Raw genomic sequence first — 23841 nt, forward strand, 5'->3', positions numbered from 1 at the left:
AGCTAAGGTCCACCTCAACCCCCCCACCAGGAAGAGGCTGGTGCCACTAGCAGGGGCTGTGCTTTGTGGCAGGGGAGCTGTAGTAAGAAAGAGTCTTGGGGCTTGTTGGGTGGAAAGGAAATTGCCAGTTTCCCCTATTGGGAAAACTTCTCTCCAGGTGCACAGACTATAATGAACCTTGAACCCAGGCTCAGTGTGAGTTGGGTCTTTCCCTGCAAATGTTTTGTTCATCTCTTTGCTTTGACAAGCTTCTGAAATGAATTCAGTAAGCAAGACATTGAAATCATTAAAATGAACAGACATAATTAAAATCAGACCTTTGAAAACGGTCCCAGTTTGACTCATAGAAACATGGCTGTAGTTTTCCACAGCAAAAGTGTTTTGAGAACATCAGATTGTATCTTAGATGCAGGCTATGATCTGCAGTGACGTAACTGGGGAAAAAAGATGAGATTCTGAGTATTGTTTGGAAGGAGGTAACCCCAATGGGATTTCAATCTAAGTTCCTCAACTTAGACCTGTGAAAGTTATTAAGTTTCATGTGCAATCAAATATAGGACCTTCTTGCTAGGGCTTTTTCCTTATGGTTTCATGTTTGAACAGTGACAAATGAAAAATAAAGCTATGTAGGAAGAAACTATTTTGTATGAAGGCACCACTGTGCATACCTTGAAAATAAGTTTTCCTTTTTCTTATGACTTTGTTTTCTCCGTAGTAGCTCCTGAATGTGTCATCTGTATAATTACAGGATTTATGTTAGATGTATTGTGTGGCAGGAAGGTGCCATAATTATATGCACCTGAAGCTTTTTTGTAGAAATAAATTATTGGCTGCACTCATAATGGTGTACATAATGACTGTCAAAGGTGTCCCAAGTCATTAGGTTAACGAATGCAGGTCAGCAAGACTTCTGAAGGACAATAATTAATGCCTCTCATTAGAGCTGTTGATATGGTTTCAATAAAGATTTGTGCCATTGCACTGGGGTTTGGAAATCGTGACAGCAAGCTACCTTGGAAAACTGCAGCAATGGAAAAGAGAAATGTAATATCAAGTTTGCTAGGGACAGTATTTGAATTTTCCTGTTTGGAATTTGTTTAAAGAAACAACTGTTGACTTCTTCATTGTTGCTTTGCATTTTTAAATTCATCATCTTGTGTAATTATCCCTTTTAAACAAATTAAAAATAAATGTTTGAGTGGAATCATTGCTTGGGAAAAGTGTCGGATGTTCTGATAGCTCTGGAGACTGCAGTCTTTTCTCCACAAGTCAGGGTACAGAGGTACATGCTTCCTTATTATGCACAGGTAATAACCCTGACCTGGAGAAACCTATTTTTTTTTTACACAAAGGGTGGTTCAGTGTCCATGCTCATTCAGCCTTTCTGCTGAGAACTAATGAGTGTGTAACATTGTAATTCTTTGTAAAGATGTCGAAACTTCAAATATCAAACCAAAACATTCTGTATTAAAACAATCAGAGTGTGGTCAACCCGGGATAACTTTAGTTATTTCACTAGAGATTATTTAAAAGTGGGATAAAGTGCTGTCCTGTAGGTATTCAAACTAGTAAGAATACTTTATAATAATAATTGGAGATATACCAATCTCCTAGAACTGGAAGGGACCTCGAAAGGTCATCAAGTCCAGCCCCCTGCCTTCACTAGCAGGACCAATTTTTGCCCCAGATCCCTAAGTGACCTCCTCAAGGATTGAACTCACAACCCTGGGTTTAACAGGCCAGTGCTCAAACCACTGAGCTATCCCTCCCCCCAATTCAAAAATTCTAAGTTGTGTTTTTTTTTCTTTCCTTGTTCAATCCTCTCAGTACTATGGGCAGTGAAATGTCTTTCTGGAAAACAAATTAATTGCCTGAGATGAATTTGTAAAAATGTTGCAACATTTTTACATCTCTTTGTAAAATACCCCCATTAAATGTCAGGTGATAGGGCCTTACTTCAGCAATGCTCTTAAGCACTTTTATAAGTTCCATGATCTAAGTAGTATTTAATGATGTGCTTAAATGTAAACATTGGGTTTGTTTAACCATGGCCTCAAAGCTGAAAATTCATAAGTGAAACTGTGAAAAAGTCAAATTCCAGATTAGTTACACTAGCATGGTAGCATATTGTTTTCAGTATTTCCCATCCCGTTCCTTATGTATCCTAACATTTTGTTGGCTGCACATTGAATATACATCTTTACTGAGTGGTCTACATGATGCCCAACTCAATGTGTGCCCGCAGCTGTGCACAAAATTACCTCCTGCTGAAGATGGCGGCTGGGATTTCAAATGGGTCATTCAAGCCTGTTGTCATGGTTGGGTTGTTGGCAGCCAGACCTAGTGCTGAAAGCAAGAGTCCACAGTCATGAGACAGGAGTCAAGAGTCAGGTGGGTCAGGATACCAGGAGGTCAGAAGCAGGAGACAAACTGAAGGTTAGGAACCACAAGTCAGATGTCTGGAGTCAAGCTGGGTCGGGATGCCAGGAAATCAACCCAGGGAAGCAGGAGCAGGGAGCAGGAAGCACGAGGTGTGACTTTTCCCATGACCCTTACAGGCCTGAGTTCAGGAGCTGTGGGTCATGACCCGTGTAATTGGTGGAAATGTTGTTTATTGTTAGTTCCTGACAAGAATGACTTATTTTTCCATCTAGTTGCAAGTTTACAGCAACAAAACAGCCTTTAACTTAAACTGGAAGGAGTGGGCCTACAGTTGCCTCCCACATTCACAGTTCCCAGCCGCTCCAGAAGGGGGCTTCTAGCATCACAGTTTAAAAAAAAAATGCTACCTGACAGCTGCATTTCACAGGGTAGGAATCTTTTTACACAGGTTTTGTTCTGAGAATAATTTTGATTGCGTTTGAGAGACTGCCTCATATTGCATTTTTCGTCTCTGAGTTAAGTAATACACTGTATTTCAGTATAATGTGTAATCCTATATAACTATCACTGGAAGTTTAACCCTTAACGGGTTTTCCATCAGCTATGAATATTACAGATTTTCGTGAATCCGCTCTGCTGAAGTTAGAGCTAGGAGGACCTTTTGCAGCAGATGTGGTTGATCGGCGGGCAGAGGAATACATTGTAGTGCAAATTGGGCAGATAGAAGACCCTGGATCTAGAAGGAGACGTCAGCCCCAGGTTATGGTTTTCACATATCATTGTCTTTGGAAATTTGGTGTCACGTCTTTTTTTGAGATTCCTTTCTTTTACTGATACTGGGTTATCTCTGTCAACATGACATGGATTTTTGTTTTTGCTGTGAAATGTACATTGATGTCAGCATTAGCTATGTTGTTGTTAGTAAATAGTAAAATTACATTTTATCTTGACCTTACAACATTGCATTTAATCCCTTTTTGGAATTTAATGAGCTCTGGGGACAATTTCCTCTGACCTGACACTTAACATACAAGTGCTTTTGTCTAAAAAGAAATCAAATTAGTGAAATTTGGCTAGAGGGTTTTGGGGGAAAGAAGCACACAAAGAAACAGACTTAAGGTGCTTTTTTTGCACTTATGCAAACAGATTTAATAAAAAATGAGATAATTAACTGAAGGGAGAGGCACATCAGAATACTATAAAGTGTGTTAATCTGTCTGCATGTGTAATACATGAAAATAAAAAGAAGAAACGTAGTTTAAAAAATAACCATGACCAGACACCTACTTTTTTTCGTTGATTCTGTGTATATGGTTGGCCTGTGATTTGTTGTTGCATCACACCTTAATCATCAGCATTGTAACTGCATACAGACTCATGGTTACTATGTATAAGTTAATAAAAGCAGGTCCATTAGCTCATCAAGTAATGTCATTGGGCATAATGTTGTCAAGGTAATTATACTGTTAAACCAGCCTTTCTTACTGATGGGAGGGATGTTATAATTTGTGCAAACCGTAACAATCCCCAAGAGATCTTTCTGCTAGCTTGGAATAGCCAGAGTACAGTTTGCTCCAGTCACCCACCTCTTGCTGGACACTTCCCTGGACTGCCCAGGACACTGGGGTGGAGGCAGGTAGCTAAAAATTATCCATGTTGACTTTATGCCCCCAGAGGTTCCTTTTCCAAAGGTATCCCCAGCTGGGTGTTTAAGACTGCTTTCTTTCTTCTTTGTTCTGCTACTCTGAGACAAGGGAACAGAGCAGGAATGAGGAATGTGGGCTACAATTTTTAACTGGACTTTGTCTCTTTAAATCCCTTTTGGCTCCAAAGAGAGAGACTCTCTGCACCCATATTTGAAATACACACTCCAGTATGCATTCAGATAACTTGCCCACATACCAGTGTGCAGCACAGGTGCAGCAATATATAATGCTGCAAAAGCTGTTTTTCCTGAGTTCTTTATAGTCATTTCTCCATGTAAAGGACCAAATTCTGGCGGCAGTTTCCATTGGTCAATGATCTCCATACATCTTGGATGTATACCAGAATTTAGACCCGACTGTGTAGACACCAAAATAAAAATGTGTAGAAAAATTGAACAGAGCCATGCACCACTTTACTGATCTTTAATTACTGGTGTTGTTAAACTGAATCTCTTGCAGGTCTTATACAACTGGACTCTACCTTTAAACTCAAGACGAAATGAGCAAGTTATCACAACTAGAATCTTTGAGATACTTAACAGGTTGGCAGAAACCAACTGTAATAAAAGTTTGTATAAATTGATTACTTGAATGCTGTGAAAATATATTTTCTTTTCTTTAAACAAAACTACTGAATTCCATCATTTTGTAATTCTTCAAACTGTCAGTAAAATATAAAATTTCCTAGTTTTTTAAAAGTAATTACAATATGGTCATCCTATCCACTTCCTGGACTTAAGTTATATTCCAAGACATGGCATTTACAATCTGGTATTCAAGTATCATAAAAGATGCTTTTACATTTTTTATTTCAACTAATGAAACAATTTTACAGTATTTTTTAAAAAAATACGACCGTTGCTATTTCATTCTGTAAGGAAGCAGAACTTTTCTTTTTTTTTCCTACAGTAATGCAATCTCCATAAACATTCAAGCTTTCCTACAGGAGTCTGCAATTGTTCCTCTCTCCATGAAGCATCAGTACCTTCATGCAAATATAGAGACACAAGTAACAATTGCATCAGTCATCTTAGCAGGCGTTTATGTGCTTATCATATTGGAGGTAAGTCAATGTATGCACTTTGTATGTCTGTGTTTGTATCATTTTTGGCAGTTAATATACTTTCTGAAATTGAATCTGAAACCTTCCAGTACTATCAGACACTGCTTAGGGCACAAACAAGACTCCCAAATATGTTGGAGAAAATTGGAATGAATGGCAACGGATCCTAGAAGGTTATTACTAACTGCCTCCATAGTATTTGAGCAGTTCTAGGTTATTTCTTTCTATAGGAATCTTGTGGTATTTCCATTATATTTTATAACTTGGCTGTGAAACAAAGTCAGCCTGGGTTGAAATTTGATGGATAAGATCTCAAGCCAAAAGCAAATAACTCACACCAGTTAAAAAGTCACTTTGGTCATTCCCTTCTCTAAGACACCTCAGAACAAAGTAGAAATCTTTTGCACACGTAAAACAGTAAAGTAAACATTACTTTTATTTTTAAAACAATGATAATTAGAAATACCTACAATGCATCCTTTAGGGAGGAAGGAGAGGATTTGAGTTAATATGAGGGAAGTCAAGGAATGAAGAACTTTAAATATTTATTCCAAGGCTACTAGATATCCAGTTTAACTTAAATATCTTGTATCATGACTGAAGATGGTAGACATATGAGAAATGGTACAGGATTTATGTTTTGCCATTCAACAAGTCTTTCTTGGATTGTGAATAACAACATGACTATCCTGTAGCTAAAATATGACAGGTAGGAAATAATTCCTTCTACATTTACACCACTTTTATACTGGTGGAAGGCCATGGAACTGAGTTGCATTTGATTTTCACTGGTGCAGGTGAAAGGACAATCAGGTCTATGAAGAGTCTCATAATGGCAATGTCTGGTTTGCTGATTATTCTCCCCTATCCATCTTCGTGATCTTTTTCATACTGTTACCCATTAACATGCTAAATAAGATAAGGAATGCCTTTCCTCCAATCCAATTTCAGTAACAGAGACAGATGCCACATGACAGAGGGTTAAAAGTTTAGATTATTCACTTCAGGAGTGGAGATTTATTTATGAGGCTGAAACTGGCTCTATGTACTTTATAGATGTGTTATCTCAATACACTAAATGTGAAGAGGGATGGTATATTGGATTTTGATTTAAAAGCATCTATATATGCAGCACATCACTGAAATAACCTTAATACATTTTAATGCTGCTTTTATTGTCCTAAATGTATGCAGTCCTTAGCAATTGCAAAAACATTAGGTTTTGAATGTGTGTATGACTGGGCTTTTTGTGTGCAGATGCTTGCAAGTTAGAGGCTACTTGTGAAGAATTCACAAGTCATAACAGCCAACAAAACTTTCAGGGACTGAAACTGCAGACACGACTAGACCATAAAGCCTGGAAATGCATGCATGTTCCTATTGTTTCTAAGAGAAATGTTTAAAATAACTGTAGCTGGGTTTTTTTTTGCTAAAATATTAAGGGACAAATTCTACCCTCAGATGTGTGCTTCAGTGGAACTACTTTTGCAGATTCAAGCATAGTAACAGCAATAAAAAACTGGAAAAATTATTTTGTCATATTCCCATTGTAACTATTTTTTATTCTATATCTGAGTTTTCAAAATGGTAAAGTCTTTCATTGTATCAGCAGTTAGCTGCCTTCAAAATGATATTTATTCCATTGGCAAATGTGACAAACAGAGAAACTTTTAAATGACAGAAATCAAAGGGGACAGTAATCAACATTCTAACTGAATATGATGATTGTCTGGTCTCCCCACAAATCACTTGCAGAATGTGAGTGACAGAATTGATAGGCAGTGACTTACCTTACATGCGGTATTTAAAACTGTGGCTTTTAGAGTAGTGATTTCTCAGTTCTTAGTGCTCTATTATTCTGTTCTCACTGTCAGAGAAATCAATTCCCAGTGTCACAGAGATAATCTTTCACTACTTTCCATTTTCTACATTGCTGCTTTTCATTTTTCTGTCTTTTACACTTTCCCTTTGTTTTACTCATTTCCATTTATCAATTTACTGTTCTCTGAGCTTCGTTTAATTCATTTTTATAGCCTACTGTTTTGATTTACTGTGAACTTGTAAAATATTTATCTTTTGAATTTGCCTATAAAAAAAAAAAAAGCAAGGTGACTTCTTTAGGAAAAAATGGCGTAAGAGAGTTAATTACTTTTGTTCAAAGACTATGTAGCATATTGCATCTGACCAATAACATTTAACTTGAACAGGAAAAGCCAGGTTAGGAAAGAAGCAGCTATGCAAGGATTACATTAACCATTTAAATGGTTACATTAATTTATTCCCAGATCTGGGAGCTCTGAACTGGGGAGGGAGGCCAATGCAGCCCAGTTTTTGTCATGGATGAAAGTTTGGATAAAGATTCAAATTTCAGAAGCTTATCTAAAACTTAGAACCATCCCTTCTTGGTGCCCTCTTGAGTTGTTTGTCTGAACACAAGGCCATCTTCCTCACCAAGCAAGAGTTTTTTCCTGCTTGTCATGTTCTGTAGTGGATCCTCTATGGAAAACTCACATTCCCTAAAATCCACTCCCACTCTGATATCCCTTTCTTAGACAGTGAATCGTAGTGTTAGAAGGGACCACAAGGTTAATCTATTTTAACCCTTTGCCAAGATGCAGGATTTGTTGTGTCTAAACCATCCAAGACAGATGGCTATCTAGCCTCCTTTTGAAAACCTCTAATGAAGGAGCTTCCATGACTGCTCTAGGCAGTCTGTTCCATAGTCCTACTGTGCTTACAGTAAGGAAGTTTTTCCTGAGATTTAATCTAAATCTGCTACACTGTAGTTTGAACCCTCACTCCCTGTTGTCCTACCCTCTGTGACAAGAGAGAACAACTTTTCTCCATCTTTTTTATGTCAGCCTTTCAAGTATTTGAAGACTGCTATCATGAACCCCCTTAATTTCCTCTTGTTCAAACTAAACATACCCAGTTCCTTAAGCCTTTGTTTGTATGGCGTGCATTCCATCCCTTTGATCATCTTTGTCACTTGCCTCTGGATCCTTTCCAGTTTCTCTACATCCTTTCTATACAGCTGTAGCCAATATTGAACAAAGTACTCCAGATGAGGCCTAACTAGAGCCAAGTAGAGTGGTACTATCACTTCCCATGATTTGCACGCTATGCCTTTGTTAATGCAACCTAAAATTGCATATATATATATATTTTTTGCAAAAGCATCACATTGCTGGTTCATGTTGCGATGGTGATCCACCACAACTCCCAGATCCTTCTCAGCAGTGCTGCTGCCAAGCATTTATCTCCTATTCTGTATTTTTGCACTTGTTTTTTCTTCCCTAAGTTTATTATCCTACATTTATCTTTATCATCTTCCTAACTTCTACTACCAGCAGCGTCTCATTAACTATGGTAGGACTGTAGTGGCTTCACCCTTGTGCACTGGTCTCTGCTGCAGTCATTCTCTTGGACTTTTCTGGAACTTGGATTTCAGTGACTCCCATTTCTGAAACCTTTGTGGTAGAGATGCAAAAGGCTCGGTGCTGTAGTCAGTATCTTGGATTTTCCTGGAAATGGGATTTCAGTGAAAAAGGCTCGGTCCAGGGAATGGGCAAAAGTTTAGTCTGGTTCTTATTTTGCCTAAGCCAATTTGTCCCATCCCTTGCCATTTTGATTGTGGGGATAATTTTATAGTGTGAAACTAATGGTGTTCTGATGAAGTAAAATATTCAGAATTAAAAACTTAAGTGAATTGTAAATCCTCCTCCCAAACCATATTCTTGTGAATTTCACACTAGGGACCAAATTCTGTTCTATTACAGCATTGTAAATCTGTGTTGATATCAAAGGGGAGTTACTTTGGATTTACACGGGTTGTCCTACTAGTAGAAGTTGTACCTAGTATTGATACTGCACTGCGGTAGAAATCATGCTGTTTGTTAGATCTACTCTCCGTCAGGCAAGACATTGTCATTATATCTATTTGTAGTCAGCTTCTTAAAGACATTTTAAGCATTTTTTATTTTTAAATTGCAATAAAAGTAAAGAGAGATTAATTGGTCAAATCTTACATGCGCAAAAAACACTCCCCAACTCCCATAACCAACCCCCACCTCCACAATATCCCACTCAAACCAGTCTCCTGTAAAAGGAAAATCATCTTCACAATCATTTTGCTTTTATTGGACTCTGCTATATTTACCACATACACCCAATGTTGTTCTAGCATATAACCTTTTTGTCCCCTTATGAGTTGGCATTCTGCAACTCTGTGTTTAAATCTATTTTATTTCTGTGGCCATCTCACCTTCATTTTCTGTTTGAAGTCTCCTTTATTCATGTGACCATCCTTTCCTTCAATACCTTTACATTGATTTTTTTAAAGTTGATTTTTCCTCAAATATTGATCTGTTACCTTTGTGTATTTGGAGTTTCTGTTGCTTTTATTTTATTGAAATAGCTCCTGTTTTAATTTCTTCCTTTCTTGGTTTTTCATTTGAAAAACACACTTTACCACGTTACATTTTATATTTTGAACCTTGGCATTCATTTCTACTGTGTGTGTGTGTGTGTGTGCAGGGCCGGCTCCAGACCCCAGCGCGGCAAGCAGGTGCGTGGGGCGGCCCTTTCCCGGGGGGCGCGGCAGGCTGGGCCGGCGGACCTGCTGCAGTCATGCCTGCGGGAGGTCCACCGGAGCCCCGGGACGACCGGACCTGCCGCAGGCATGACTGCGGATGGTTCGCTGGTCCCGCGGCTCAGCTGGACCTCCTGCAGGCATGCCTGTGGCAGCTCAAGCGGAGCCGCCGGACCTGCGAACCGTCCGCAGCTGCGGGAGGTCTAGCCGAGCCGCGCGACCAGCGGACCCTCCGCAGTCATGCCCGCGGGAGGTCTGCTGCTCCCGTGGCTCCGGGGCACCTCCCGCGCATGACTGCTTGGGGCGGCCAAAAAGGTAGAGCCGCCCCTGTGTGTGTGTGTGTGATCTCCACACTTCTTATGATGTGTAGAATTAAAGTATAAGATCTATCATGATGTAGAATTGTTGACAAGTATAGAGTATTTCATTCATTTGGTTGTGAGTCACCTCAACTACACAGGAATCAAAGCAAATATATGTTTTAAAAGAATAATGTGTATTAGGTTTAACTATATTTTTCTTCTCATATCTGCCCTCTGTGATCCCTTCATGATTGATAAGTGATACAGAAAACTTGAGACATAAATGTTTGATGTTGTTGTATGAAGACATCTGTAATGAGATACAGACATCTGAAATATTGAATTGACATTGATTTTCAAAGAATCACATTGAGAAAGTAGTTCACTATATAGTTCAACACACACATTTTTAGAGTTAAGGTTATGTATATATTTCCCCTAAAACACTTATAGAACATGAAAAAAAAATCTTCTGAGTGAAAATACTAAATGCTTTAAACTCAGAAAATTCATGGGTAAGGATTCATTAAAGAAATATGACGAAGTCCTACTTCCAGTTGAAAGAGTCAAGCAGAAAAATTGTTGCTAAGTGCAATGAAATCCTCATAACTTTATTACATCTGTTTACTCAGAAGGTGTTTTGGTTTTGGATCAATTTCTGTTCTATACCCACTCTTCTTTCAGTTTCCTTTTCAGTTAACCCTTGTATCTATTTCTGTAATTAAAATAATTAATTCTACCACATTAACTCAAATTCAATAAACACTAGAATATTATTTTTAGAGGTAGAGCGTATGCCAGTAAAACTAATGTGTATAGAATCTTATACTGATCCCGTTGTTTCCTTCAACTTTGTGGTGGCAAAACATCTTTTGACTTTTGCCTTTCTGTCCTTATATACTAGTATTTCACAATTTGCTAATATTTTGGTTACCTAATACACGTATATTATATATAATTTTAATGAAAATGATTTTAGGATAAATGAAGGGGTTTGGATTGATAGAACTAGAAACTGAAGTTTTCTGTTTAGCACAGGCAACATCAATGCAAACCTTTTCTACGTGGCCCCACCAATAGAATTCAACACAGACTTACTATCTCTAGGAATCAAAGAAGGTAGTAAATTCTTCATGGCTATTTGCACTTTGGCTTTTTCTCTGAGACTGCCAAGACGGATGCCAGTAGTGATGTTACTGGAGAGAGGGCTGAGAATTCCAACTTACTTCATGCAGGCCACTAAACAGCTTACTGGACTGGATGCGAACTGGTGATCTAGAGCAGCGGTTCTCAAAGCTGGTTTGCCGCTTGTTCAGGGAAAGCCCCTGGTGGGCCGGGCCCATTTGTTACCTGCTGTGTCCACAGGTTTGCTGATCACAGCTCCCACTGGCCGCGGTTTGCTGCAGGCCAATGGGGGCTGCGGGAAGGGCGGTCAGCACATCCCTCGGCACGCGCCGCTTTCCGCAGCCCCCATTGGCCTGGAGTGGCAAACCGTGGCCAGTGGGAGCTGTGATCGGCCAAATCTGCGGACACGGCAGATAAACAAATTGGGCCGGCCCACCAGGGGCTTCCCCTGAACAAGCGGCGGACCGGCTTTGAGAACCACTGATCTAGAGCAGTGGTTTTCAACTTGTAGTCCATGGATCCCTGAGGGTCTGCAGACTCTAAGATTTCCAAAGAAGTCTGTACCTCCATTTAAAATTTTTTAGGGTTCTGCAAGTAAAAAAAGGTTGAAAAACAGTGATCTAGAGGAAGAAAACACTACACTCTACTACAGGGGTAGGCAACCTATGGCACGGGTGCCGAAGGCGGCACGCGGGCTGATTTTCAGTGGCACTCACACTGCCTGGGTCCTGGCCACCAGTCCAGGGGGCTCTGCATTTTAATTTAATTTTAAATGAAGCTTCTTAAACATTTTAAAAATCTTATTTACTTTACATACAACAATAGTTTAGTTATATATTATAGACTTTACAAAAAGACCTTCTAAAAATGTTAAAATGTATTCCCGGCACGTGAAACCTTAAGTTAGAGCGAATAAATGAAGACTCAGCACACCACTTCTGAAAGGTTGCTGACCCCTGCTCTACTACCTAGTCCTTGGATACTCAGGATTTATATGAATTCGGCAAATTATATTAATATTAGGCAAATAATTAGTTATAGCTCCATAGGAAGATATGTGTGGTTGATACATTTAATGTAGAGGGCAAGATCAATAATTAGTTGTGTGGCCTTGTCCAGTATTTCCTTTAAATAAGGCCTTAAAGGAAATAAGTATTTCCTTTAAATAAGGCCTCTCTAGCTATTGTAAATTAAAATCTAATCTATTAAAATCTAATAGATGACCACAGTTTGTAACTATTTATGCTACTTAAATATCATGTTATCATAAACAGCCATGAAATTGCCATTTTAAACTGTTTTACAAAGCCTTTTATAAAGTTAAAAATAAAGTGCAAAACTGAAGTTATTTCATTACACATAAGAAACTAACAACATATAAATTTTAATGGCAGAAAAATGATACCAGCAGATATTGGAAATTCTTTGAGAACCCTCATAATACTGTGTTTATCAAAGGAACCAGAGGTTCAGTTTCATATCCTGTTTTACAGGTAATCCTAAGAAAAAATCCTCCCGTGATCTTTAAAATGACATTTTAATAATCTAGCATCTTGAGTAACATTGAGTAACTGAATTCTTTGATTAAAATATAGACACACACACAAGTGCATTGTCGAGTTTTAAAATCCTACAGTGGCTTACTTAATGAAACATAGATTTATGGTCACAATTTTTATTAACTTAATGGGAAAAAAAAGTTGCAATTTTCTTCCATATTATAGTCATGTTATAAACAAGTTTAAATTATGATTATACATCTGCTAGGTTTAATTTCTTGAACTCAAAGTACAGTCAATTTTTATGCAACACTTAGATGGGAAAACTGAATAAAATATTTTCTTAATATGCCAAATATTCATAATAGCAAGTGATTTGAATAGGCTCAATTAAGGTATGCTGATGTTGAGGGAGATTTTTCCCAGTGCTCAGGTAGAGCTAGGGCCCAAAGATCAGTGCACTCAGCATGGGTTCTTATCCCACTGATTGTTTTTTTTTTTTTTGGCTTAAAAGACGGAGGTAGCAGAGTGCAGATCAGAGTATCTCTTCATACTCTGCCAGGGGACTGGTGGCAACTATGTAAGGAGAGAGAAGAGTATTCATAGGCTTTGTTGAAAAGGACAAAGCAGAAATCCTCTTGGCTTCTCCTTGTCCGACCTTGCTGGAAGTGGGATGTCTCACTCTGGCTCCCATTTCCATGCTTTTAGTGAGGTAATGGGGAAGAGAATAGTTAGTCAGCTCCTGGTCTGGGCAAGAAATGGGGTGAAGATTACCAGTGCTGCTCATCCTCTCTCAGTGAAGAATCTTTGGGATTCCTTTTTCCTTTAGCCTCTCTGAGAAGGTGAAGAGAAGAACTACTGGCTCTGCCAGCCCTCCATATGGTTGGAGGAGACAGCAATATGTTGCCCGGCTCATCTCTGGTCCTTGACCACATTGTTAGCGGGGGAAGAAGAGAAAAGAATCCATCTACCAGAGCTACCAGATCAAGAGACCTGGCACTAGGCAGGGTTAATCTAGATCGAGATGGGCAAGCTTTCTGGCCCAAGGGCCACATCTGGGTGGGGAAATTGTATGCAGGGCCATTGTAACCGGGTCCACTGCCCTGCCCCACCTCCTGCTCACTAGCTATCCCAATAAAGTGCAGAGAGGCCTCCAGTTATGCAGCACCCGTGGCTTTATTTACACACACAGTTCTCCCACCACAAATGTTGAGCTATTTACAAGGCATGCAGGGTTAGTTCCCTCTTTTCCTGCAGTCAGCCCACAGCTAGGAGACTGACCTTTCCCTGGCTGCCTTTTCTGCTGGCTCCCAGCCCTTATGACTGCTGGCTTGGGCCTGCAGGTGGAGCCAATTCACAGGCTAGGCATCAGGTCTGTTTCACCAGCTCCAACCTATTTCTCTTGACTGGAACTGGCTGAGCAGGGGTAATTAGGTGCTTTTGCACCAGCACCCTGTTACAGCCATGAATGTAGGACTGGGGCAGGGGGTTGAGATGTGGGAAGGAGTGCAGTGTTCAGGAAGGAGCTCAGGGCAAGGGGTTGGGGTGCAGGGGGGGCTCAGGACATGGGGTTGGAGTACAGGAGGGGCGTGGGGTATGGCAGGGGCCCAGGGCAGGGGGTTGGGATGAAGGAGTGGTGCAGGAGGGGGATCAGGGCAGGGGTTGGGGTTCAGGGTGCAGGAGAGGTTTGGGGTGTGGGCTCTGGCCTGGCTCCGCTTACTCGAGTGGCTCCGGGGTGGCAGCGGCGCACAGCAGGGCTAAGGCAGGCTCCCTGCCTTCCCTGGCCTGTGCCACTCCCAGAAGTGGCCAGCATGTCCGGCAGTGGCTCCTGGGGGTGGGGTGGGGCAGGTGGCTCCACTGTGCGCTGCCCTCACCTGCAGGTACCACCCCTGAAGCTCCCATTGGCCATGGTTCCCTGTTCCCGGCCAATGGGAGCTGCGGGAGTGGTGCCTTCAGGTGAGGGCAGTGCATGGAGCCCTCTGTCCCCCATCCCAGCGGTCGCAGGGATGCATTGCCAGCTGCTTCTGGGAGCGGGGTGGGGCCAGGGCAGGCAGGGAGCCTGTCTTAGCCCTGCTGCGCCATGGGGCTGGCAGTCCCGCGGGCCGGATTGAGAGCCCTGATGTGCCGGATCTGACCTGCGGGCTGTAGTTTGCCCTCTCCCTGATCTAGATGCTGAACGTGCATGGATTTGAATTCAATGAGGATGAATTCCAAACATGAAATCCATGCACAAAAACCTGGCCTGAACACTCCTCTTTTTTAGTTTTTAAAGGGACAACGACAGTGTCAGGTTCAGGGGTGGCTCCAGGCACCAGCACGCCAAGCGCGTGCCTGGGGCAGCAAGCCATGGGGAGCGCTCTGCCGGTCACCGCGAGGGCAGCAGGCAGGTTGCGGCATGCCTGCGGAGGGTCCGCTGGTCCCGCGGCTTCGGTGGACCTCCTGAAGGCAAGCCGCCGAAGGCAGCCTGCCTGCCGTGCTTGGGGCGGCAAAATACCTAGAGCCGCCCCTGGTCAGGTTAGAAATCATAGGCCAGATCCTGTGCCCTGGAAAGGACACTTAGTACTACTAGGAAAACCTCAAAGTAACCTTAAAGATGCTATAAATAAATATCTGAAGTGTTCTCCTGATGCAAGGAGCACTGTGTGTGGATGTAAATCTGGTGCAAGGGGTGGATGGGGGCTGGCTGCAGGCAGGGAAGTGACTTTTTTAGGCAAGGATCCTTGTCTGGTAGAATAGTGCCTTTGGAACCACTTTAGCCAGCATAAGATATCACAGTCTTGTGGCTGCTCTGTCTTGCACGGGGAGCTGTTTTAGTCACTGGCTGCCACCAGCCTAAGACTCTACTTGAATTGCAGGATGATCGTCAAATAATTGCAGCTGAGTTGCAGACAAGACATAGAAAATCACGGAAAAGTAATAATGGACCTTTATTAATAGCAGTAACTTGGAAAAGCCACAGTAGACCTATTTGTTTAAGAAAAAAATTGCTGGAATGATATAAACATCCCGCTGTTACGTTATGTCTGGTTTTTTTTTTTTTTTTTGGATATCTGGAGAATTTGGTGTAACCAAAGGGCTGTAACAAGGGTGGGGTGAGTAGGGCAGTCATCCAGGGTGCCAGGCTTGGGGTGAGGAAGAGAGGAAAAATGGGCTGGAAAAATGATGAAAAAAATCTGGTAGGGGTAGAGCCCTGCAGGAAGCATATATTGCCACTCTTACTTCTGTGCTGCTGCTGGCGGTGGTGCTGCCTTCAGAGCCGGGTGGCCCGAGAGTGGCAGCTGCTGGCCGGGTGCCCAGCTCTGAAGGGAGCGCCACTGCCAGCAGCCGCGCAGCAGTAAGGCAGGCAGTACCTTGCCTGCTGAAGCATTCTACCCCTTACCATTTTTTCCATCATTTTACTGCTCCATTTCCCCCTCCCCCTCCCATGGCTTTGCAACCTGGGTGGCTGCCCCACTCACCCCACCCTGGTTACATCCCTGCCCAAAACTATCCAAGATCATTTAATGTACTAATGGGGAAAAGGTATCTGTTGCAAACCTCAAAATGTATGCAAAATTCTGAACTGTGCAAAGCTAATTTGAAACTAAATTGCGGTGGAAGCCTAATATTGTGGAAGCTGCAATTTCTGCAATATTGCAAATGAAGTAGGATCTTACACCAGCCTTAAAGGAGATGTGAAGGTGGCATAGAGGTTATAGTCACTGTAAGAAATTTTTTTAAGTCCAAACCAAATTACTGTTTTAATTGAAATTAAAAAAAAAAATCCCAAACAGGAGACCACTTAACTCTTTTTGTTTTCCCCTTTAACTCAACCTCAGTGTTGCCCGTATAGTACTATCCCTGGCATTACCTCTCTAATTGTTTAAATAATTTTAAATATCTTTTGTGGTTGAGTTTTGTTGGCCTGTTTTTTCTTATTTTGAACAGCCTTGCCTTTCTCATAATTAGGTTTGACTGTACAGCTATGGTACTATATGGAATATAAATTGTACTACATTAAGAATTCATTAGATAGGAATGTTACCACCTGGATAGTGCTGCTTGCTCTTCTAGGAACTAAGTGACAGTGAACTATAAAAGATGCTTTTGTCCAGACTCCTCTTAGGTAGAGTGCTATATTATAATAGGTATGTGATACTTTCAATACTGAGTGTAAAAACTGCTTTTACAGTGTCCATTTTTGAGTCTTTATTGTCTTATTAATTTGGAACTGTCTTGCTGAATTTGTGAAGGAACGTGAAGTGTATATGTGCCCTATCTTGCATCGTATTTCTGGGTTTTTTTTCAAACTGGTCAAGACAGGCAATAGAACATTATATTAGCTTAATTGAATATAGCTGTACAGCTTCCATGCTGCCTACAGCAACCAAGAGGGAAGAGAGCCATAAAGTCTTAAAATTTTAACAAGTTGCTCGAACACACACCACACATTTCTAATTCACACAAGCTTTCAGACTGAAAAAAACACTCATCACCTTTGTGGGCCTCAGATGATTTCTTCCTTGAACAAAAAGACTGAGGGGAAGGGAATGAATGAGGGAGTGTGATGGAGTGTGTACCCCACACATGTCCTGAATGGGATAAAGTGGGCCTGAGAGGACAATTATGTTATCTGGCTGCACCTAGAAGTAGAGCAAGGCTAACTTGTGGCGATATGTTTATGAAAGATTGAGATTTGGAAATGCTCCCTCATAAGGGACTGTGCTGTGAATGTGGGAATTTGGAGATGTTCCCTCGTGGCAGGGGTGGGGAATACTGCATGGCTGTGTGCAGCAGTTCAGGAGAGACACACTCCAGTTTGTTTTTATTAAAGTTTTATTCCTTTCTCATTCACTGGTTTGTTATTTAATGAACCCCAAGGTCTTAACATGGTGTCAGACCTGCTGAATGAGAAGGAATCTGCAGTCATTTTGAAGTTAACGCCTTTGTTTGTAACTGAAAACAGAGACAAAGGGACACACCAGAGAAGCATGTGTAGCACCCTGCACAGAGGCTTTGGCATGTATTTGGTGAGCACTATAGTAGCTTGACTAGCTTAAGAAGGGGAAAAAAGCCAAAAATGGATGTGCTGCCACCTCCATCCAGTTTGCAATTGTCAGGCAATGTTGAAGAGAACTGGAAAAAAATCAGACAGAGATTTGAATTGTATTTAGCAGCCACCAGGGCCGCCCAGAGGGGGGGGCAAAGGGGGCAATTTGCCCCGGGCCCCGGGCTCTGCAGGGGCCCCCAAGAGAAGAGCGGAGGCTCCCGCCTCCGCCCCTCTCCTGGAGCCTCAGCGCATCAAGCGCCGAGTCTCCGGCCGAGCCCCTGAGCCCCGCCCCGATCCGAGTGATGAGGGGGCGGGTCTGGGAGCTCCAACGGGGCCTGAGCCCCGCCCCGCTCAGAGCGGCGTGGGGAGGGGGCGGGGCAGCTGCCTCCGCTCGGCGTGGAGCTCACAGCCCCGCCCCCTCACCACGCAGCTCTGAGCGGGACGGAGCTCAGGCCCCGCCGGAGACGCGCTCGGTAAGAAGCCGGGGCCAGGGGGAAGCGGGACCAGCCGCCGCCGCCGCCGAAGCGCAGCCCGGTCTTCGGTGGCGGGGGGGCCCTTCTGTTCCGGGACCCGCCGCCGAAGTGCCCCGAAGACCCGCGGCGGGGACCCCCCCCGCCACCGAATTACCGCCGAAGACAGGCTGCGCTTTGGCGGCGGGTCCCGCTTCGGCGGTAATTCGGCGGCGGGGGGCCCCCGCCGCGGGTCTTCGGGGCACTTTGGCGGCGGGTCCCGGAACGGAAGGGCCCCCCGCTGCCGAAGACCCCGGGGCCCCCGGGGCCAAAAACCCCGGGGGCCCCCGGAATCCTCTGGGCGGCCCTGGCAGCCACACTGGCAAAGGAGAAAACTGATAAAGTGAAATCATCTATCTTTTTTCATGTTGTTTGTGAGGAAGCATTGGATATTTATAACCAGCTTTAAGTTTGAAGAAAGTGAAGCATGAAGTTAAGTAAAATACTGACTAAATTTGAGGAACATTGCATGCCAAAAAGGAATGAAACCTTTGAGAAACATTTTTTTACATGCATGCAAAAAAACTGATGACACCATAGAGCAATACGTCAGAGAATTAAGGAAGCTCAGTAAAACCTGTGACTTTGGTGAGCTGACAGAGTCTCTGGTCAGAGATAGAATCATTTGTGGCATTAAAGACAATGTGTTAAGAAAGAAACTTCTCTGTGAAGGAGACTTAAATTCAGAAAAAGTTTTCCAAATATGCAGGGCAGCAGAAACTGAAACCACAAGCCAAAGAACTGAATTCACCAGAAGAGGTTATCCATGTATTGAGTACAAAAGAATGTAGCCAGAATAGGTCAAATCTAAGAGTGCAACCACCCTCTATGAAAACCACTGCTAGGGGAAAGAGCGGGTACAGACAGTCATGTGGAAGGTGTGGATGGCTGCATGGCCCCAAACAGTGTGTTGCCTTTGGGAAACTCTGTAAAAACTGTGTGAGAATAATCATTTTGCAAAATTCTGCAGATCCCAAATGCAGAAAAATCAAGTGTATTTCAGTTAGACTATCTGGTCAAGGAGTTATTTGGAGATGTACTGGGATCTAACAAGCCTGATGAGAAGGACTGGATACTGCCTATGACAGTAAATGGAACAATTGTCCACTGAAACTGGACACAGGAGCTCAGCTTAATATTCTGTCTGAGCAAGATTGAGAGACTAAAAATAAGACCAAAACTGGGACCAAGAAAAATAAAAGTAACTGGTTATTCTGGAACAAGTAAACCAGTGAAGGGGAGGTGCACTGCTTGCATCAACCATAAAAACACTATGTATAGGCTCCTGTTCATTGTAGTGTCAAAAGTGCCAATTTTAGGCCTGGCTGCATGTGAGAAACTCAGTCTGGTAAAACATGTGCTCTCACTACAAGATCATACTGAACCTGGTTTATGAGGCACTCTTTCGGGAATATCACGACTTGTTTCAAGGGTTGTGTTGCTTGCAGGGTGAACATACAATCCAGATAAACAAGCAGGTTCCTCCAGTTATCCATCCATGTAGAAAGGTGCTCCATGATAAACTCAAGGCTGAGCTTGCAAGGATGAAAGCAATGCAAGTAATACAAAAAATTTGAGGAGCCCACCGAATGGGTGAGCTCCCTAGTCATTGTGGAGAAAAATGTGGCCAGCTACGCACATGCTTAGATCCCAGAGACTTCAACAAGGCTATAAAAAGAGAACATTTCAAACTACCAACCAGAGAAGAGATTATGGCTCAGTTTGCAAATGTTCAATATTTCAGTAAATTGGATGCATCCTCAGATTTTTGGCAGCTAAAATTAACCGAAGAAAGCTCAAAATGATGCACATTTAATGCCCAGTTTGGAAAATACAGATTCTAACGGCATAGCTTCAGCCCCAGAAGTGTGCCACAAAACTATACATATAATCTATGAACATATGAATCGTTGTTGACACCTCAGTGGATCATATCATCATCTGGGGTTCAATGAAAGAGCAGCATGATTATAGACTTCGGAAAGTCCTGGATGCAGCTAGAGCTGCAAACCTCAAAAAGGAGAGAACTGTGTTTTAGGAGTTACAGAACTGACTTTTGTTGAGGGCATTATTTCCAAAAAAGGCATAAAATGTGATAAGAGGAAGATTTCACCCATTGAAATGATGCCACATTCACAGTCAAAAAAAGATGTCCAACGGTTCCTGGGAATGGGTAATTATCTTGAAAAATTCATACCTAATCTACCAAAGCAGCAGCTTTGAGAAAACATCTAGAGAATAAAAATGAATGGTATTGGGATGGAGAACTGGAGGGATCACAGGAAGGTTTAAAACAACAACTGATACACAAACCAGTATTGAAGTTCTATGCACCAGGAAGGCCTATTAAAATCTCAGCAGATGTTTTACAGTTTGGGTTGGGGCACTGAATTTACAGAACCATGAGGATTGTTGGCAATCAGTGGCATATGCATCCAAATCAATGACTGAGGCAGAAACCAGATAAGCATAGGTCAAAAAGGAGCTCTTAGGAATATTGTTTGCCTGGGAGAGGTTCAGTCAATGTATTTATGAACAGACTGTGGAAGTTGAAACAGAACACAAGCCCCTGATAGTGTTATTTAGCAAACTGATAAATGACTGTTAAGGATTCAAAGAACCATGATAAAGCTGCAAAAGTATGATTTGGTTGTGACCTACATGCTCGGTAAATTAATGTTCACTACAGAGGCACTTTCCAGAGCAGTAGCTCCCACAAAGCCAGAGAAGACTATAGAGAAGAGATGCAAGCCTATGTAGATCTGATTGTAAAGTCAATTCCCATAGTTAACAGGAAACTGCAACAAATAAGAGGAAACGGAGAAAGATGAATAATTGGGAATCCTTAAAGAAGTGATAATTAAAGGGTAGCCTGAAGCATAAGCAGTTACTGTTCAAGCATAAGAGACTATTGGAACTGCAGACATGAACTTACTGTGATAGATGGGATGATTGTCAAGGGCAGTAAGGTAGTAATTCCAATGAGTCTCTGAAAAGAAATGCTGCAGAAGATCCACAAGGGTCGCTTAGGGATTATGAAGTGCAAACAATGAGTATGAGAGGTGCTGTAGGGGCTGTGGATCAGTCACATCATCACTATTATGGTAGGGAACTGCTTTTCCTGCTTGAGCTACAACCCAGGCCAACAGGCAGAGCCACTGAGACCTCGTGCAGTTCCACAAAGGCCTTATGAGAAGGTAGCCACTGACTTATTTATCTGGCAATCAAAGGATTATTTAATAGTCACAGATGATTATTCTCTGTATCCAGAAATTTGTACACTGCACAGTACTAATAGTTAGTCAGTGATAGCTGGCAGGAAGGGAATCTTCTCCAGACATGGAATTCCAGATCAAGTCTTCAGCAATAATGGGACATAATTTTCCAGTGCAGATTTTAGGCAATTTGCCATCTATTGTGATTTTCATCATAAAACAGCAAGGCCAAATTACCCCCAATCAAATGGACACGTGGAAAGGTCTATATGGACAGTAATGCACCTTATGAAAAGGACTTTTGACAGTGGGAGTGATTTGTACAAAGCTTTATTGGCTTACCAAAGTACACCTCTGGAGAATGGCTTTTCTCCAGCTCAGCTGTTAATGGGAAGAAGGATAGATCTAATTTACCAATTACTGATAACTTGCTGAAATCTCATAACAATGAAATCATATGGAAGATGAAAGAAAATCAGAAGTGGAAGCAGAAATATTATTTTGACAATAGGGCCCGTGATCTCCCATCTCTTAACCCATGTGATAGAGTGTGCCTGAGGAATTACACCTCAGATACTTGGGGCCAAAGAGGTACCATTAAAGAACAGCTACATCGAAGGTCTTATGTAGTCCAGACAGACCGGGGGACACATTTTGACATAACCAAAGGGATTTACAATCAATTCCAGAAAGTTCCAGCACATTGACAGCTGAGGTGGACTCTGGCATTTCTTATTTGACTGATTCTTTAACCATCAAAACACAAAGGTGAACTTGTCAAGGAACAAGAAAACAATTCAGACTCTAATAAAAGGCTGATATTGAGAAGATCAGAGCGGGAAATTAAATGTCCTAAAAGCCTCATAGAGACTTGCTAACCTGCCTGTATAAGGGGTATTTGAGTGAAGTGAGTGGTAAAGACTCACTCAAGAATGATGTGCTGGTAACCTCTCCTCTGTAGGTAGCTGACACATTGGGGTTGTGGAAATGTACTAGATGGGTTGAGAATTTAATGCATGTTATTAGATAGTTATCTGTTTATATACATGTACATAAGTTAATTAGTTTATATTTCTACATCTTCCCTATTAAAGAAATTTATGAAAGATTGTGATTTGGAGACTGTCCCTCATAAGGGACAATGTTGTGAATGTAGGTATTTGGAAATGTGCCTTGGTGGCGTAGGCAGGGAACACCACATGGCTGTTCACAGCAGTTCACCAAAGACGCTTTCCGGTTTGTTTTATTCAAGTTTAATTCACTGGTTTGTTATTTAATGGACTCCAAGATTGTTACATAACTGATTGTGAAGTCCATCTGGGCAGGAGCAGGCTGGTTAGTATAAAGAGCGGAAGTTTGTAGTAGAAGGGGGCTGCAGGGAGAGTCTGCGATCACTCTCTGGGAACAGAAAGGTGGTGAGGAGGAAGCCCATGGGGGAGAATAAGCCATAGGATCCTAACCCTGAAAGAAGGCTCAACCTAGAGTGGCTGTGGGGAAGGCCTGAGAAAGGTTGGGTAGGAAGGAATCCAGGGAAACAGCAGCAAGGAGTGGGAGTGGAAGTGTGCAGACCTTGATTGCTAGTTGTATGGTCCCTGGCCTGGAACCCAGTGTAGTGGGAAGGCCCAGATTCCCCTACCAGCCACTGACAAGGAAGCATGAGTCCAGAGAAGGGTATGAGGACATTGGAAATCTCTGAGGCAAGGATGTGAAGGCCAAAGATCCTCTTGTGAGCCTGTCTTATGTTAGGCTTGCTGTTACTCTGAAAGGGGTGAACTAAATCTTGACCTGGACGGAGGGCTGAGTTATGGAAAAGAGATTGCCGCAGCAATGGAGTGACTGTCCATATGGGCCTGGCCGTGAGGAGGCACTCCTGCAGTGAGGGACTCTTTTACAGGGAGGCAGAAGAAAAGTAGTAATGAAGAGGTAAGGAAAAGACTGGAAGGAACAGGGAAATGGAGAGAACTGTTGGAGCAGAGAATGGGTGTCATGAAAGGAAGGGCTGGCTGAGTGAGTGAGAAAATGGCTCACAGCAACATTCCAGAGAAATTCCCCATTGCAGTACAGCATTCCACATTACAGTGCTTCAGTAGTTGCTGACACAGGTCTTCTGTACTACATGGGGATTCACTCCTGCAGGAGGGTTGTGGGGTGTGGGACTACTACTTTAATTTCTCCTTGGAGCTTTAGGAGCTCCCCATGGCTGGAGGTTACATCAGAGATAGGTTGTGTTCCCCAGTTATCCTGAACACACTTTCTGCATGGCAACTCCTCTTTCCCCTCTTCCAAAGGAAGCTGGCTACCGTATTTTCAACTAACATTTGGCTATGTACACTACTCAGAGCCAAATTTTAGTGCAGTACTAGTTTACTTCTCCAGGGGCAACTAGGAAATCAGGGCAAATTATGTACGACTATTACACT

At 42.3% G+C, this 23841-nt stretch overlaps 1 protein-coding gene across 2 annotated transcripts in view; it reads left to right on the forward strand.

Moving 5' to 3' along the window:
- Positions 1-23841, forward strand: part of OCA2 (OCA2 melanosomal transmembrane protein) — a 313888-nt gene that overhangs the window by 62552 nt on the left and 227495 nt on the right. For both annotated transcript variants that reach the window (XM_045005021.1, XM_045005030.1), the window contains exons 6-8: positions 2984-3141; positions 4548-4630; positions 4998-5151. In XM_045005021.1, coding sequence (XP_044860956.1) covers positions 2984-3141; positions 4548-4630; positions 4998-5151 — 395 coding nt within the window. The remainder of the gene's footprint in view (positions 1-2983; positions 3142-4547; positions 4631-4997; positions 5152-23841) is intronic.

This window comes from Mauremys mutica, chromosome 1 (assembly GCF_020497125.1).
Source record: "Mauremys mutica isolate MM-2020 ecotype Southern chromosome 1, ASM2049712v1, whole genome shotgun sequence".
NCBI lineage: Eukaryota > Metazoa > Chordata > Testudines > Geoemydidae > Mauremys > Mauremys mutica.